This window comes from Procambarus clarkii, chromosome 56 (genome assembly GCF_040958095.1).
Source record: "Procambarus clarkii isolate CNS0578487 chromosome 56, FALCON_Pclarkii_2.0, whole genome shotgun sequence".
In the NCBI taxonomy this organism is placed as follows: domain Eukaryota; kingdom Metazoa; phylum Arthropoda; class Malacostraca; order Decapoda; family Cambaridae; genus Procambarus; species Procambarus clarkii.
The window spans coordinates 17,007,391-17,022,272 of record NC_091205.1 but is presented as its reverse complement, the minus strand read 5'-3'; the positions used below and the strand labels follow the sequence as shown (position 1 = coordinate 17,022,272).

Genomic DNA, 14,882 nt, shown 5'->3' with positions numbered 1-14,882 from the left:
ATCCAAGCACATGAAAGTGTGCTTTCTTTTAAGAAACCATAATTTAATTTCGTTATCTTATTCATTCTTCGGGAATACAATGAATCGTCAGGAGAAAGCGCCAAGCCATTACGACTATATAGCAATGGAAAGGGATCAGGATAAGGATTTGGGATGGGACAGGGGAGGGGGGAGGGAAGGAATGGTGCCCAACCACTTGTGGACACTCGGGGGATTGAACGCCGACCTGCATGAAGCGAGACCGTCCACCCAAAGTGGTTGGGCTATTCCGTCTTTAGAAGAAAATAACTAACTTTTCATTGTTATCTTGAAATTCGTTATAATACACGAACGATATAATGCACGAGACATAAGTGACAACATTCCTTATCAAACGTTGTATGATAACGTTCGTATTCGTTGCTTATTCATCAAATTATTCATCAATTTATGCATCAATAATTTGTAAATTCTTGATGGTGTATATAACTAAGCAACGTAACTGCCTTTCAGAGTTAATTTAACAAATAATAAAAAATAATAATTCGCTTAGTCGGGGGACAGACAGCCCGAATATATATATATATATATATATGTCGTACCTAGTAGCCAGAACTCACTTCTCAGCCTACTATTCAAGGCCCGATTTGCCTAATAAGCCAAGTTTTCCTGAATTAATATATTTACTATAATTTTTTTCTTATGAAATGATAAAGCAACCCTTTTCTCTATGTATGAGGTCAATTTTTTTTTATTGGAGTTAAAATTAACGTAGATATATGACCGAACCTAACCAACCCTACCTAACCTAACCTAACCTATATTTATAGGTAAGGTTAGGTTAGGTAGCCAAAAAAAGCTAGGTTAGGTTAGGTTAGGTAGGTTAGGTAGACGAAAAAACATTAATTCATGAAAACTTGGCTTATAAGGCAAATCGGGCCTTGAATAGTAGGCTGAGAAGTGCGTTCTGGCTATTAGGTACGACATATATATATATATATATATATATATATATATATATATATATATATACATACATACATACATACATACATACATATGTATGTATGTATGTATGTATATATATATATATATATATATATATATATATATATATATATATATATATATATATATATATATATATATATATATATATAATTGCCCCCCCCCCAAGGTGTAACCATACTGACCTTTGCCAAGATGAAACCACCCACAACAGTTAAATAAATCTTGAATTACTATTTGCTGCTAGGTGAACAGAGGCATTAGGTTAAAAGAAACGTGCCCAATCATTTCTGTCCTGCCCGGGATTCGAATCAAGGATTCTTGATTGTGAGTCGAGAAGGAACCCATCTATACTACCATGACCCTTAAATGATTGATATAACGACAGCATCAGCATGACTAACAACAGCATCAGCATGACTAACAACAGCATCAGCATGACTAACAACAGCATCAGCATGACTAACAACAGCATCAGCATGACTAACAACAGCATCAGCATGACTAACAACAGCATCAGCATGACTAACAACAGCATCAGCATGACTAACAACAGCATCAGCATGACTAGCGACAGCATCAGCATGACTAACAACAGCATCAGCATAACTAACGACAGCATCAGCATAACTAACGACAGCATCAGCATAACTAACAACAGCATCAGCATAACTAACGACAGCATCAGCATAACTAACGACAGCATCAGCATAACTAACAACAGCATCAGCATAACTAACGACAGCATCAGCATAACTAACAACAGCATCAGCATAACTAACGACAGCATCAGCATAACTAACGACAGCATCAGCATAACTAACGACAGCATCAGCATAACTAACGACAGCATCAGCATAACTAACAACAGCATCAGCATAACTAACGACAGCATCAGCATAACTAACGACAGCATCAGCATAACTAACAACAGCATCAGCATAACTAACGACAGCATCAGCATAACTAACAACAGCATCAGCATAACTAACGACAGCATCAGCATAACTAACAACAGCATCAGCATAACTAACGACAGCATCAGCATAACTAACGACAGCATCAGCATAACTAACAGCATAACTAGCGACAGCATCAGCATAACTAACGACAGCATCAGCATAACTAACAGCATCAGCATAACTAACAACAGCAGCAGCATAACTAACAACAGCAGCAGCATAACTAACTAACAACATCAGCATAAGTAACGACAGCATCAGCATAACTAACAACATCAGCATAACTAACAACAGCAGCAGCATAACTAACAACAGGAGCAGCATAACTAACAACAGCAGCAGCATAACTAACGACAGCATAACTAACATCAGCATAACTAACAACAGCATCAGCATAACTAACGACAGCATCAGCATAACTAACGACAGCATAACTAACAACAGCATCAGCATAACTAACGACAGCATAACTAACGACAGCATCAGCATAACTAACGACAGCATCAGCATAACTAACAACAGCATCAGCATAACTAACAACAGCAGCATAACTAACAACAGCAGCAGCATAACTAACAACAGCAGCAGCATAACTAACGACAGCATCAGCATAACTAACGACAGCATAACTAACAACAGCATAACTAACAACAGCATAACTAACAAGAGCAGCAGCATAACTATCCTAAACTAAATGTACCGTCACATTAACAAATATAACTAACATTCTTTTCTGTCAAACCTCACCCTGAGAGACGCTAAAAAAATTTAAACAGCATTTCCATCTCCCGAAGAACACCAGCCCGACGGAACCACCTGTCGGCTCGTTAATGGTGGAGATGAACTATTGTTTAACGCCAGTTAACCCCGTGATAACAAGACCAATTAGCTGTCTCTTCGCACGTCAACTGACTCCTGCTGGATACAGATGATAATTATTTAATCTGATAAGCCGGTTCAGACACACACACACTCCGGACACTTTAAACCCACACGCCTGGTGGGTCTGATCGGCAGATAAGCCTGGAGCAGGTCTGTGGGATCAGCCCGTCGATCACTGAGTGTCAGGTCTGAGGGATATTAGACCAAACCGTCGATCACTGAGTGTCAGGTCTGAGGGATATTAGACCAAACCGTCGATCACTGAGTGTCAGGTCTGAGGGATATTAGACCAAACCGTCGATCACTGAGTGTCAGGTCTGAGGGATATTAGACCAAACCGTCGATCACTGAGTGAGGAAAGTAATGGTTCTGGTATTACTCGACAAATCAGATGCCCCATTTTTGGGTGAGGGTTTAAAGCATTGGGCCACCCATGCCACCATTTAAGAGACGGCTCAATGGGTTATTAAACAGGAAAAATATCTCTTTTAATTGTCAAACAATTAGATTTTTTAGGGGTGACTCTTAGTTTACTATTCAGTTTGTTGTTGTTATAAAAGATTCGCTACCTGGAACAAAAAATTCCAAGTAGCACGGGCTATGGTGAGCCCGTAGTGGATACTGTTCAGTGATAACCTAGAAGACAACATTTGGTTGAAGATCTGATTGGTGACACCGGAGTAGTTTAGGTTTAACATGGCAGGCGTCCAAGACATGTTAAAGACTGACTTGCGCGTCTTAACCACCTCTATAGGTCAAGAAATAGAGGCTGAGAACTTCCGTAATAAGAGGTTATTACGCTCGGCAACTTAGGGGCCAACTTGGGATTATTAGCCCATCCCGGAGGGTTAACTTAAGGGGCGACTCGTAACATTAGCATGGTAGCCGGGCGATAAGTTAAGGGCACGCTGTCAGCTCCGTCGTCAGGCGGTGCTAGACAAAGAAGTAATCAGCTCTAAAGCTGGCTGATTCATGGTCTGCTGAGGATGGGGGGGGGGAAGGGGGGGGGAGATGGAAGGAGGACGATCAAGAGGATGGGGGGGGGGAAGGGAGGGGGGGTCTGGGAAGAGAAGTGGGGGGGGGAAGGATGGTGGATATAATCTCTGTCTCCTTCCTTATCTCTACTGGTCTTTTATGAGGTAAACTCCATGTCCTTCTCACTCAAATCCTTCTGATCCTAATCTTGGTCGTTGGCATCAGCATTATCTTCCTCTCTAGAACCTCGTTATTTATGCTGCTTCTTCCTCCTTTCTTAACTCATTTCCAATTGTTCCTCCTCTCCCACCTGCTCCTCCTCCTCCTGTGCCCATCGTCCCCAATAAGGTTCCAGGCAGCATGACCAACACACTGGCATTTACAAACCTCACGATCAAGGACAGATGAAGGACTTGGACCTCCAGTGGCCCCAACAAACTAATAAGATATAATGTATAATTATTTATATATAATGTATATACACGAGGGGAAATGCGCACTGCATCCAGGGTTCCTGCCCGCCATCTCAGGAGCTGGAGGAACTCGACAACCTATGATAACCATCTTTGTAACCCATATATTACACGTTAAATATATATTATATACCTGATTTTACCTCAGGGCCACAATCTCTCTAGTGGCCTCGACGAGGACTGGAAGCTGGTGGCTTGTCAAAGGTCCCACTAAATAGTCTTGATTATTTGATCTACTTGGATTTGAAATTGCAAGAGTGTCTGGGCAGTTACGGCTTCGGCGGGTAGGCGGTTCCATGGGTTTATAACCTCATGGGTGAAAAGGAATCTGCTATTTTCTGCTCTACATTGTGGCTTGGTGAGCTTGAAAGCATTGCTTCTTGTCTGTGTTAAATCGGATCTCTTGAAGAAGTGGTCTGGATCAATCTCAACCAAATTGTTCAGTATGTTCAAAGTTTCGATGAGATCAGCCCTATCAAGTCTGGTTTGCAGTGTTGTTGTAAGGGAGCCGGTCGGCCGAGCAGACAGCACGCTGGATTTGTGATCCTCTGGTCCTGGATTCGATCCCAGGCGCCGGCGAGAAACAATGGGCAGAGTTTCTTTCGCCCTATGCCCCTGTTACCTAGCAGTAAAATAGGTACCTGAGTGTTAGTCAGCTGTCACGGGCTGCTTCCTGGGGGTGGAGGCCTTGTCGAGGACCGGGCCGCGGGGACACTAAAAGCCTTGAAATCATCTCAAGATAACCTCAAAATTGTTAGCCTTGTGGCCCACAAGGGTTCCTGGTATGGGAGTCGACTTAGTTCTGGAACGATTTTTCGTCTGGTGCTGAACTTTCTCCTGAAGCAGATATGTGTTTCTGAAGACGAAGTCTCCATGCTTGGATACAATTATCCAAGTCGGGGCGCACCAGATATATATATATATACATGTTGTATAACCACCTAGTCAAAATTCTATCTGATTATGCCTAGGATTTGGTTGCCATTTTTCATTGCAACCCACAATTGTTGTGCGTCTTTCTGTGATTTGTGGATTCTAACTCTAAGGTCTTTTTTCTTCACCAATCTTCTGCAAGGTAGCATATTGCACTCTGTAGTAGATTGCGAGGTTGTGCTGCAATCTGCTGTTGATTTGGGAGTTGTAACGTGGGTTGTTATGCTCCACTTACAAGGTCTTGCATTTTCTTCGATATTAAAAAGCATCTGCCAATTGTGGAGTTCATATAGATCTCTGTGTTAGGCCTCAATAGCATTTTCACCACTTACTTTATCCATCTTAGTGTCATCTGGAAACTTGACGACGTAGTTGATGATGTTTTCATCTATGTTGATCAGACCACACACACTAGAAGGTGAAGGGACGACGACGTTTCGGTCCGTCCTGGACCATTCTCAAGTCGATTGTGACTTGAAGTCGATTCACAATCGACTTGAGAATGGTCCAGGACGGACCGAAACGTCGTCGTCCCTTCACCTTCTAGTGTGTGGTCTGGTCAACTTACTTTAGCCACGTTATTGTGACTCATCGTCTGCACTATCCCGTTTTCTGTTTTGGGTCCTCTGGTAGGTTAGGATCAGGGCATTTTAAATGGACCGTTTTCTTGACGTCGGGAAACCTTAGGCTGCGTTATCACCTCCATTCAGGAAGCTTCCCATCTAGCGAAGGGAAGTATCAGAGTGGATTTGAACGGCAGACTGATGCCCTGAGCTTGGGCACAGAAATTGAAATTGAAATAAGTTTATTGAGGTAAAATACACACAAAGGGATGAGGTAGCTCAAGCTATTCTCACCCCGTTCAGTACATCGTGTTAATACATACATAGACTCACATCACAAGCAATAAACGTATTACCGAACATTCTGAGAGATAAACATATACATTTCCTTTGGGCACAGAAGTAACTGCAGGGGTACTAAGCTGTTCAGTAAGGTGTTAGGGGCTGTTGAACGCCCTTCCAGACGCCCCATCAACTGTAGGAAGGTGTTAGGAGTTGGTGAACGTCCCTGAACGACTGGTGATGCTATCTTGACTCAAGATCCACTCCCATCGTGTCCTTTACGGCTCGTGTCTCCCCTGGTGTGGGCTAACGTCTCCAGAGCTGAGGTATCGTCTCTATCTCTCTTGTTCAGCGTATCGCCTCTCTCTCTCTTACTTCAAGATTTGGTTTCTCCTTTTCTTGTTTTAAGACATCGTCTCCCTCTCTGGCTCCGAAATATCGTCTGTCTCTCTCTCTCTCTCTCTCTCTCTCTCTCTCTCTCTCTCTCTCTCTCTCAAAAATTTGCAATGATTTATCAAGTTTCGGTACAATTTAGTCATTGGATATTATATTAACAACGGTTTACCAATAATTAACATCTAAGCCACATCTACGGTAATATTTAAAGTTAATTTTAACACCATCTGAACATCACACGAACAAGAGCCATCAGTGAGCACAAACAGGAACATATAATGTGTTGAAAGTGATCGCAATTCTGGATACAATGAATCCAGTTCATTGTAAGGTGACATTAACTTGTGAGTGTTTAAAGGAGTGACTTCTGGGCTCCATACCAGCGTCTTCTGATAAGGTTAAGGTTGTTGTTGTTTAAGATTCGCTACTTGGAACAAAAAGTTCCAAGTAGCACGGGCTATGGTGAGCCCGTAGTGGACTTACCTGGCACAAGAGCGGTGCTGTACCCCTGGAAACACAAACCGAAACTGTCTCTATTTTCCGCTTGTTACAACTTGTAATAAAGTTGTTACATCTTCGCTTAACATGTTTATGACGTATTAGAACGTTGTTACAACTTGCTATATTGGTTGTTATAACTGGTTAGGTGTTAAAACTTGTTTGAACGTTGTACCAACGTCGTAGTTTCGGTGTGTGTTTGGCGGGCGTGTGTCTGGTGTCATCGCTGATTGATTGATTGATGAAGATTAAACCACCCAAAAGGTGGCACGGGCATGAATAACCCGTAAGTGGTGGCCCATTTGAGCCATTACCAGTATCAATAGATGATACTGGAGATCTGTGGAGGTGCGACTGCACCCTGCGTGACGGGAGATGTCTCCCTGTCATCGCTAGATTGATAAAGATTAAGCCACCCAAGAGGTGGCATGGGCATGAATAGCCCGTAAGTCATCGCTTTTATTACTGCCACATTTATAAGCGTGAGTACACCTCGCTCAACGATTCACCTAACCCCCTTAATGGTAGGGAGCGGGGGAGGATAGGGTGAGGTGACTGTTACCTGACTACTGCTTCTAGCTGTCCGCCAGGTCTTACATCTTCCCTCTGGGTCAGTGGAGGACCATCGAACTCCAAGCTCGAAGTTTCGAATTCATCTGTATATTGATTACTAGTGTCAGTTCTCGAATGAACACAGCCTCCAGCACACGAGTCTGGAGATGACCCCAGGAAGTAGTTTATGACAAAGAGCGCTGGGAAGACGGGACACCACGAGCGTAGCTCTCATTCTGTAACTACACTTAGGTAATTACATTTAGGTAAGTACGAAGCCTCCTACCGTCGTCTGTGCGTGTGTCGTATCTTTCACTGTATCTTGGTGATTCATGATGGTGTTGAGGTGTTGAGAATGGTGGTGCTTAATACCTCCGTCTTGCAAATGAAGTGTAAGACGTTATCTTCTTGAGGTTATCTTGAGATGATTTCGGGGCTTTTTAGTGTCCCCGCGACCCGGTCCTCGACCAGGCCTCCACCCCCCAGGAAGCAGCCCGTGACAGCTCACTAACATTCACGTCTACTCAATGTGTTCAATGGCGTCTACTCAATGTGTTCAATGGCGTCTACTCAATGTGTTCAATGGCGTCTACTCATTGTGTTCAGTGGCGTCTACTCATTGTGTTCAATGGCGTCTACTCAATGTGTTCAATGGCGTCTACTGAATGTGTTCAATGGCGTCTACTCATTGTGTTCAATGGCGTCTACTCAATGTGTTCAATGGCGTCTACTCAATGTGTTCAATGGCGTCTACTCAATGTGTTCAATGGCGTCTACTCAATGCGTTCAATGGCGTCTACTCAATGTGTTCAATGGCGTCTACTCAATGTGTTCAATGGCGTCTACTCAATGTGTTAGTGGTATGTCCAATGTACCATATTTTTCGGAACTCACAGATTCCAAAGGTTCCATTTGTATTGCTTCACTACATCGGTACACCTCAGAGGAGGCAGAGAGATGACTTCTCATAATAAGAGAAGATGTACAAGAGTTGTCATAAGAAATGACAGGACGAATCCTTGCGGTTTTCGCTGCAAGGTTCACAATTCCTGCCAATTATATATCGTATCACCTTCTCATCCTTCTTGAAGGCCTGAGTGAATGTATTTTTATAATGCTCTACAATAGGAGGCCGATTTTCCACTCCTGGGGCCTGATTATCCTCAGTCAGATGTCGATATATATATTATATATATTATAATATATATATATATATATATATATATATATATATATATATATATATATATATATATAAATTATTTGAGGCAATAAAACAGGATAATATTCATCTTGTCAGTGTATAAAAGATTATAATTGATGAGGTAACTGCTCTCTCTCTCTCTCTCTCTCTCTCTCTCTCTCTCTCTCTCTCTCTCTCTCTCTCTCTCTCTCTCTCTCTCTCTCTCTCTCTCTCTCCCTCCCTCCCTCCCTCCGTCCTCTTAACTAACACGAGAATAATTGAATGCTCACCGCGAACAAATAACGACGCCAACTCGCCAATAAATCAAACCACATACCGAAAGCACCAGTGATTATTTAGAGAGAGAAATAAATGCGTTCCTATTGGCCAGCTCGTCGCTCGTCACCTCCCCCCCTCCCCCCCCCCCCCCACCTCCCTCCCTGAGGTTATAGCTTTAATTGGGTCCCTCATGATGGCTCGTTAGGGCGCTTGCCCCTTCCCACCCCCCTTCCCTACCTTTCCTTTCCACCATTCCATCCCCCATTCCTTATTCTCTCCTTTTCACCATCGTCTTAAATCACCATTTCCTCTCTTCTTTGTCTTCTTTCTCTCTTTTTCTTCTCTCTTTTTCCCTTCCTATTCCCCCCCCCTCCTGTTCCTTTTCTTATAAGAAGCGTATAAGATCATCCCCTCCCCCTCTCCCCCCCTCCTTCCTGCCCACTCCCCCCCCTCCCCCCTCCTCGTTAATTGCTGAATTAATCGGGTGTTTCGTTAATCGCGGGGTTATACGGCTTTTCCGTTGATAAATTGTTCATTTTCCTTACTTGTTATGGTTGAGTTTGAAAAGTTGATTAATGAACTATGCTGAGTACTCGTTAATCGCTGCGTTACACAGGCGATTCGTTAATGGCTGCGTTAATCAGTTCGCAATATTTTAAACGGGGCTTTATAAGCCTCATTCGTTAACCGGCAGGACTTATATTCGTACTAAACACAAACAAATTTTTAGTGTGTTCATTAAACAACAAAATTTTCATTTAATTCGTTAATCGGGCTATCATTCCTTACCCTCTATCGTCAGTGGATTGCGGATATCGTGCATAACTTACACAATAGATATCTTGTAATATAATATTCGATTCAAAGCGTTGTGATATCTATATTTACATGAATGCTGTCTGTGTGTGGCTGACAGTGTGTGGATGCTGTCTGTGTGTGTGGATGCTGACAGTATGTGGCTGACAGTGTGTGGATGCTGTCTGTGTGTGGATGCTGACAGTATGTGGCTGACAGTGTGTGGATGCTGTCTGTGTGTGGCTGACAAAGACGGAGATAAAAAAAATGACTGAAAATTAAACAGATTTATAATATATTTGACAGAAAATAAGAGATATATATAGCTCTGTCCTGACGCCATAAAAATAAAAAATACATCACGATACAAACACATACAAGAAAACAATCGTAATACAATATGCAACGTAACTACAAACAAATACAATCAACAATACATAACCTCATACAAGAAAAAATTTCCTACGCTTTCCAGCAGTCTTTTTATTTCCAAAGTTTTCAAAGTTTGGAGGACACAGAACGTAGTGACACAGGATACATGACGTTGGGCCACAAGACACATGCCATAGGGCCATGGGGACACAGGGCCCCCCCATTAAATGAAGTAGGTAGGGGCCCCTATAGCATGATTTTCGAACCCCTTAGAACATGCTTGAGGACCACTAGTATTCGATGGCTGGCTTCAACACAGATTGAAGGGGGCCATCTAGCAGGGGTTGGAGGACCCTGAACTGAAGATGGAGGGCCCCATAATGCAGCTTGGATGTCCACTTCTGCATTGTTAGATTGATATAACGGCATATAAGATGTTCTCAGTACAGGTTCCAAGGGCTGAGAACGCCCTTGGAACGTTCCTCACCCAAAGGAACTCCTTCTCCCTCCCTCTAACCCCTTCACTCAAAGGGTTAAGGGGCCCTTCTTCCTCCTGACGTCCGCCCTATATGGACAGTTGACACTCAAGACGTTCAGAGCCCGGGGCCACTCTCCAAGACGACGGCCCTAGAGACCCAAGACGTTCAGAGCCCGGGGCCACTCTCCAAGACGATGGCCCTAGAGACCCAAGACGTTCAGAGCCCGGGGCCACTCTCCAAGACGAGAGCCCTAGAGACCCAAGACGTTCAGAGCCCGGGGCCACTCTCCAAGACGAGAGCCCTAGAGACCCAAGACGTTCAGAGCCCGGGGCCACTCTCCAAGACGAGAGCCCTAGAGACCCAAGACGTTCAGAGCCCGAGGCCACTCTCCAAGACGACGGCCCCCTGGAACAGAATCGAGCAGGCTGGCGTACCTGGGCTCGACATAGTCACCATGCAGCCAACATGTTAGCTTACTTAGTCCCAGGTTAAGGAGGATGGAAAGAGTAGAGGAAACCAATAGAAGGCGAAGAAGGGTCAGACGAGAAGAGGGGGATGAATAACCGGAAAAGAATAGAGGGATGGATGGCGGAGAAGAGACGAGGGAATGAAGGAGAAGGAAGCAAGGAACAGGGTGATGGTGTCCCCACGCAATAATGAGGAAAAGTTCCCTGCATGGCAGGCATAATTCTCCCTGCCACCCACCCCCTCCCCGACAAGATCCAAAATACAGCCATACAACTCGAAGGTGTTGGGGGCCGATACACTACAGGTTCCCATGAACAATAAATCCCCCCCCCCTCACCCATACAGCCCCCTCCCCCCGCCCCCACAGCCCCCCCCCGCCCCCACAGCCCACCCACTGTCCGCCCAACGCTGCGGGAAGGGCTCAGGTGTTGAAAAGATACGCATCTTGGCAGGGAGCCGAGCTAAGCCCACCTCCCTACGTCTTGAAGATTGCTATCGGAAGAAACTGGCGGCGCCGGCAGCCTTGCTCCCCTCAAGTCAATCCAAGGCCGAACCCCGGACGGAAATTACACAGGGCGAAAGTGGTAACAAGGAAACAAAGAATTAAGAGAGTGGGAAGTAGAGTTTATTTGTTGGTCTTAAATTTTGTCTTTGTGAATCCAAAGGACAGATCGCGCCTTTTTGTAGCGTTGAAATCTCTTATAAAAATCGTCTTTTCGACAAAAATGCATTGTGTGTGTGTGTATTTATTTAGAAACTTATCGACTGAATTCGACTGTTGTTATATGTTGAGGTGATATAGTTTAGTCAATCATGGCTTAAAATTTGAGTAGGCCTATGTTGTGTATGTGAATACTATGGTCTATTCTGTATGCACTTTGAGGGAGGCGACTACAGTGGTTCCTTCAAATCGACATTGTATTGTGGACACAAATCATGGCCCTTGTGCCATCACCGTAGACCCACTGGCACCGTAATGCCCCCCTATTGGCTCACATTGCATCATGGCCCACTGGAGATATATGAGGGCCCCCAACCGTAAGTCAAGACTCGAGCCTATATATATTTCAGGGTCCACTGGAGATATATGAGGGCCCCCAACAGTAAGTCAAGACTCGAGCCTATATATATTTCAGGGCCCACTGGAGATATATGAGGGCCCCCAACAGTAAGTCAAGACTCGAGCCTATATATATTTCAGGGCCCACTGGAGATATATGAGGGCCCCCAACAGTAAGTCAAGACTCGAGCCTATATATATTTCAGGGCCCACTGGAGATATATGAGGGCCCCCAACCGTAAGTCAAGACTCGAGCCTATATATATTTCAGGGCCCACTGGCGGTATGGCCTACTGGTGGGTTATTGGCCCCTTCCTCCGCCCGTGACTCCGGGCCCTAGGGCCATAACTCAGGGGGCCACTGTAGGTAATGGCCCGCGTATACCACACCCCGGATAACACACGCGCATTATCTGGCCCAGACAAGCGAACTACACATTTTATTGTTTATATAATTCCAGAAACATTTTAATTGTGTTCAAGTGCTCTATGGGATTAAGGGATGGGAGAGGGGGGGGGGGAAGGAAGGAAGGAATTTATCAGGGGAAAGTGCCAAGCCATTACGACTATATAGCATTTGGAAGGTGTCAGGATAAGGATTTTGGTGATGGGACGGGGGGGGGGGGAAGGAGTGGTGCCCAACCACTTGGACGGGGAAAGGGGAAAGGGGATGTGAAAGCATATAAAAGGGAATGAGAAATAGGAAAGTGGGAGAGAAACAAGGAATAGGACCGGAAGATGGAAAAGATGAGAACGAAGATTAGGAACATTCAGACAAAAAAGGGAGACGAGAAGACGGAATAAGACACAAAGAATGTGAATAAACAAATAAAAAAAAGGGGGGGGGGGAAATGCATGATAAATAAACTCCATGGAGTTAATACCTATGACTTGAAAATTGGGGAATAAGGGGAGTAGGGGGGGCGGCACACGACTGAGGATGTTCTTACGTCTTCCCCCCTTTCCCCCCCCCCTCTCTCTCTCCCCCCCCCTTCTACCCCTCACCCCCCCTCCTCCTCTCTCCCCCCCCCCCCTACGGGCCCTCAGCCCCGCCGTGAAAAATAGGGTCCATCTGCATCAACTTCGTAATTGGAATTTTATAGTGTTGTTTCCTTCTGTGTATAATTGGGTGACTGTATAGCGGCGTCGTGCGCAACGCATCGGGTAAACGTCCTCTACTGCGCAGGCGGGGGGGGGGGGGAGGCATGACGCATGCGACGCACACCACGCGTAAAAATGTGCGTACACGCAGAGATGAGATGGAGACACAAGTGGTGACTGTGGTGAGGCCAGCGGCACTGTTCACGGTACTGTGACATATATATATATATATATATATATATATATATATATATATATATATATATATATATATATATATATATATATATATATATATACACACACCAAAATATATTTTTAATAGGTGTTCAGGGCGTATAATGTATTGATATTAAAAACACAGAATATCTATTAAATTTCCTAGTTTCAAGACTTAACAAGCAGAATATGCAATGGCTGGTGGTAATTAGGGTGAGCTTAATTGGACTCAGGTTGTAAGGAGGAGAGGGAGAGAGGGAGGGAGGGAGAGACAAGGAGGGGTGGGTAGGGAGGGAGGGAGCGTGGGAGAGGCAGGGGAGAGAAGTGATGGAGAGGCTTTTGGAGGTGAAGGAAGGAGTACTTGGAGAGAGAGAGAGTGAGAGAGAGTTCTTTGTATATCAGAGCAACATGTTGCATAGAAGGAAAGGGATAGCACTTGGAGAAGATAGCGGAAATTGTATTTTTGAGAGAAAAAAATAGTTCCTTTCGTTATCTTGGAGATAACGTTCCTTCGTTATCTTGGAGATAACGAAGGAACATTTTAAAGGGATAGGAAGAAGGGATGTAGAATGAGAGAGAGAGAGAGAAGTAGTTTTGGAGTGTGAGAGAGGAACATTGTAGAGAGTTGTACTCCTTGGAGCATGAGCCTCGAGTCTAAGGAACGTCTTCGAGGGAGAGAGTGAGACCTTCAAGGAAGAAAATAACAGTTTGTAGAGACAGAAGCCCTGAGAAGTGAAGACAGAACAAATTTTAGGTAAAGAAAGAGATCTTGGTGAAGAGTTAAGAGCATTTTGGATAGAGATAGAATAGACCTTACTCGGCTGAAGGATCCGAATAAGGTCAGTAGAACTTCCGGTTGCAATTCCATTAACCATGTCGTAGCTCAGTCGATTAAGGCAGCGTCTGGGATCCTCTCGGACGTAGGTTCGAACCCTCGTCACGGCCCTTGTGGATTTGTTCAGAGGTAGAATAATTTTTTTCGAGGAGCTAAAAATGAAAATTTGGGATGAAAACCCCGGAGGAGGAGGACGGGAGGAAAGACCATTTTGGAGTCAGAGAAAGGGTCTATTGGAGAGGAAGAGCACACCTTAAAAAAAAAAATATTTTTTTAATGGCAAAAGAAAAAGGCTGTTTGAGGTTGAAACGTAGGCTTTTTGGAAGTAAAAAAAAAAATGGTCTTTTAGGTAAAGAAAAAAAAGAGGCTTTTAAGATAAAAAGGTCTTGGACCAATTAGGTTGAACATTTAGTAGTAAGAAAAAGTTTGAAGAAGCAGAAATTTAACTTTTGAAGGCATAGAAATGAGCTTTAATGAAAAAAATAGCACATGGTGAGAAAGACCCAATTTTTTTTTCATAGAAAAACCATCGAGAAAAAAATGGATATATTTTTAAATGGCAGAAAATCTTTTTTTTTCACAAAAATGA

The 14,882-nt window shown here is 44.0% G+C and overlaps 1 protein-coding gene across 1 annotated transcript; it reads right to left on the bottom strand.

Moving 5' to 3' along the window:
- Positions 1-1,352: 1,352 nt before the first annotated feature.
- Positions 1,353-5,553, bottom strand: LOC138353183 (cuticle protein LPCP-23-like). Its single transcript, XM_069306055.1, has 3 exons — positions 5,545-5,553; positions 2,298-2,634; positions 1,353-2,176 (listed from the first exon to the last, which is right to left on the bottom strand). Exons 1-3 carry the CDS (start codon positions 5,551-5,553, stop codon positions 1,353-1,355), a joined length of 1,170 nt encoding a protein of 389 aa, XP_069162156.1.
- Positions 5,554-14,882: the final 9,329 nt, after the last annotated feature.

What these genes read in the sequence shown, in the direction of transcription:
- LOC138353183 (XM_069306055.1), bottom strand. An exon ending in TGTTAGTTATGCTGTCGTTA is followed by an intron (nt 2,177 to 2,297) that starts GTTATGCTGCTG and finishes TGATGTTGTTAG; the next exon opens with TTAGTTATGCTGCTGCTGTT.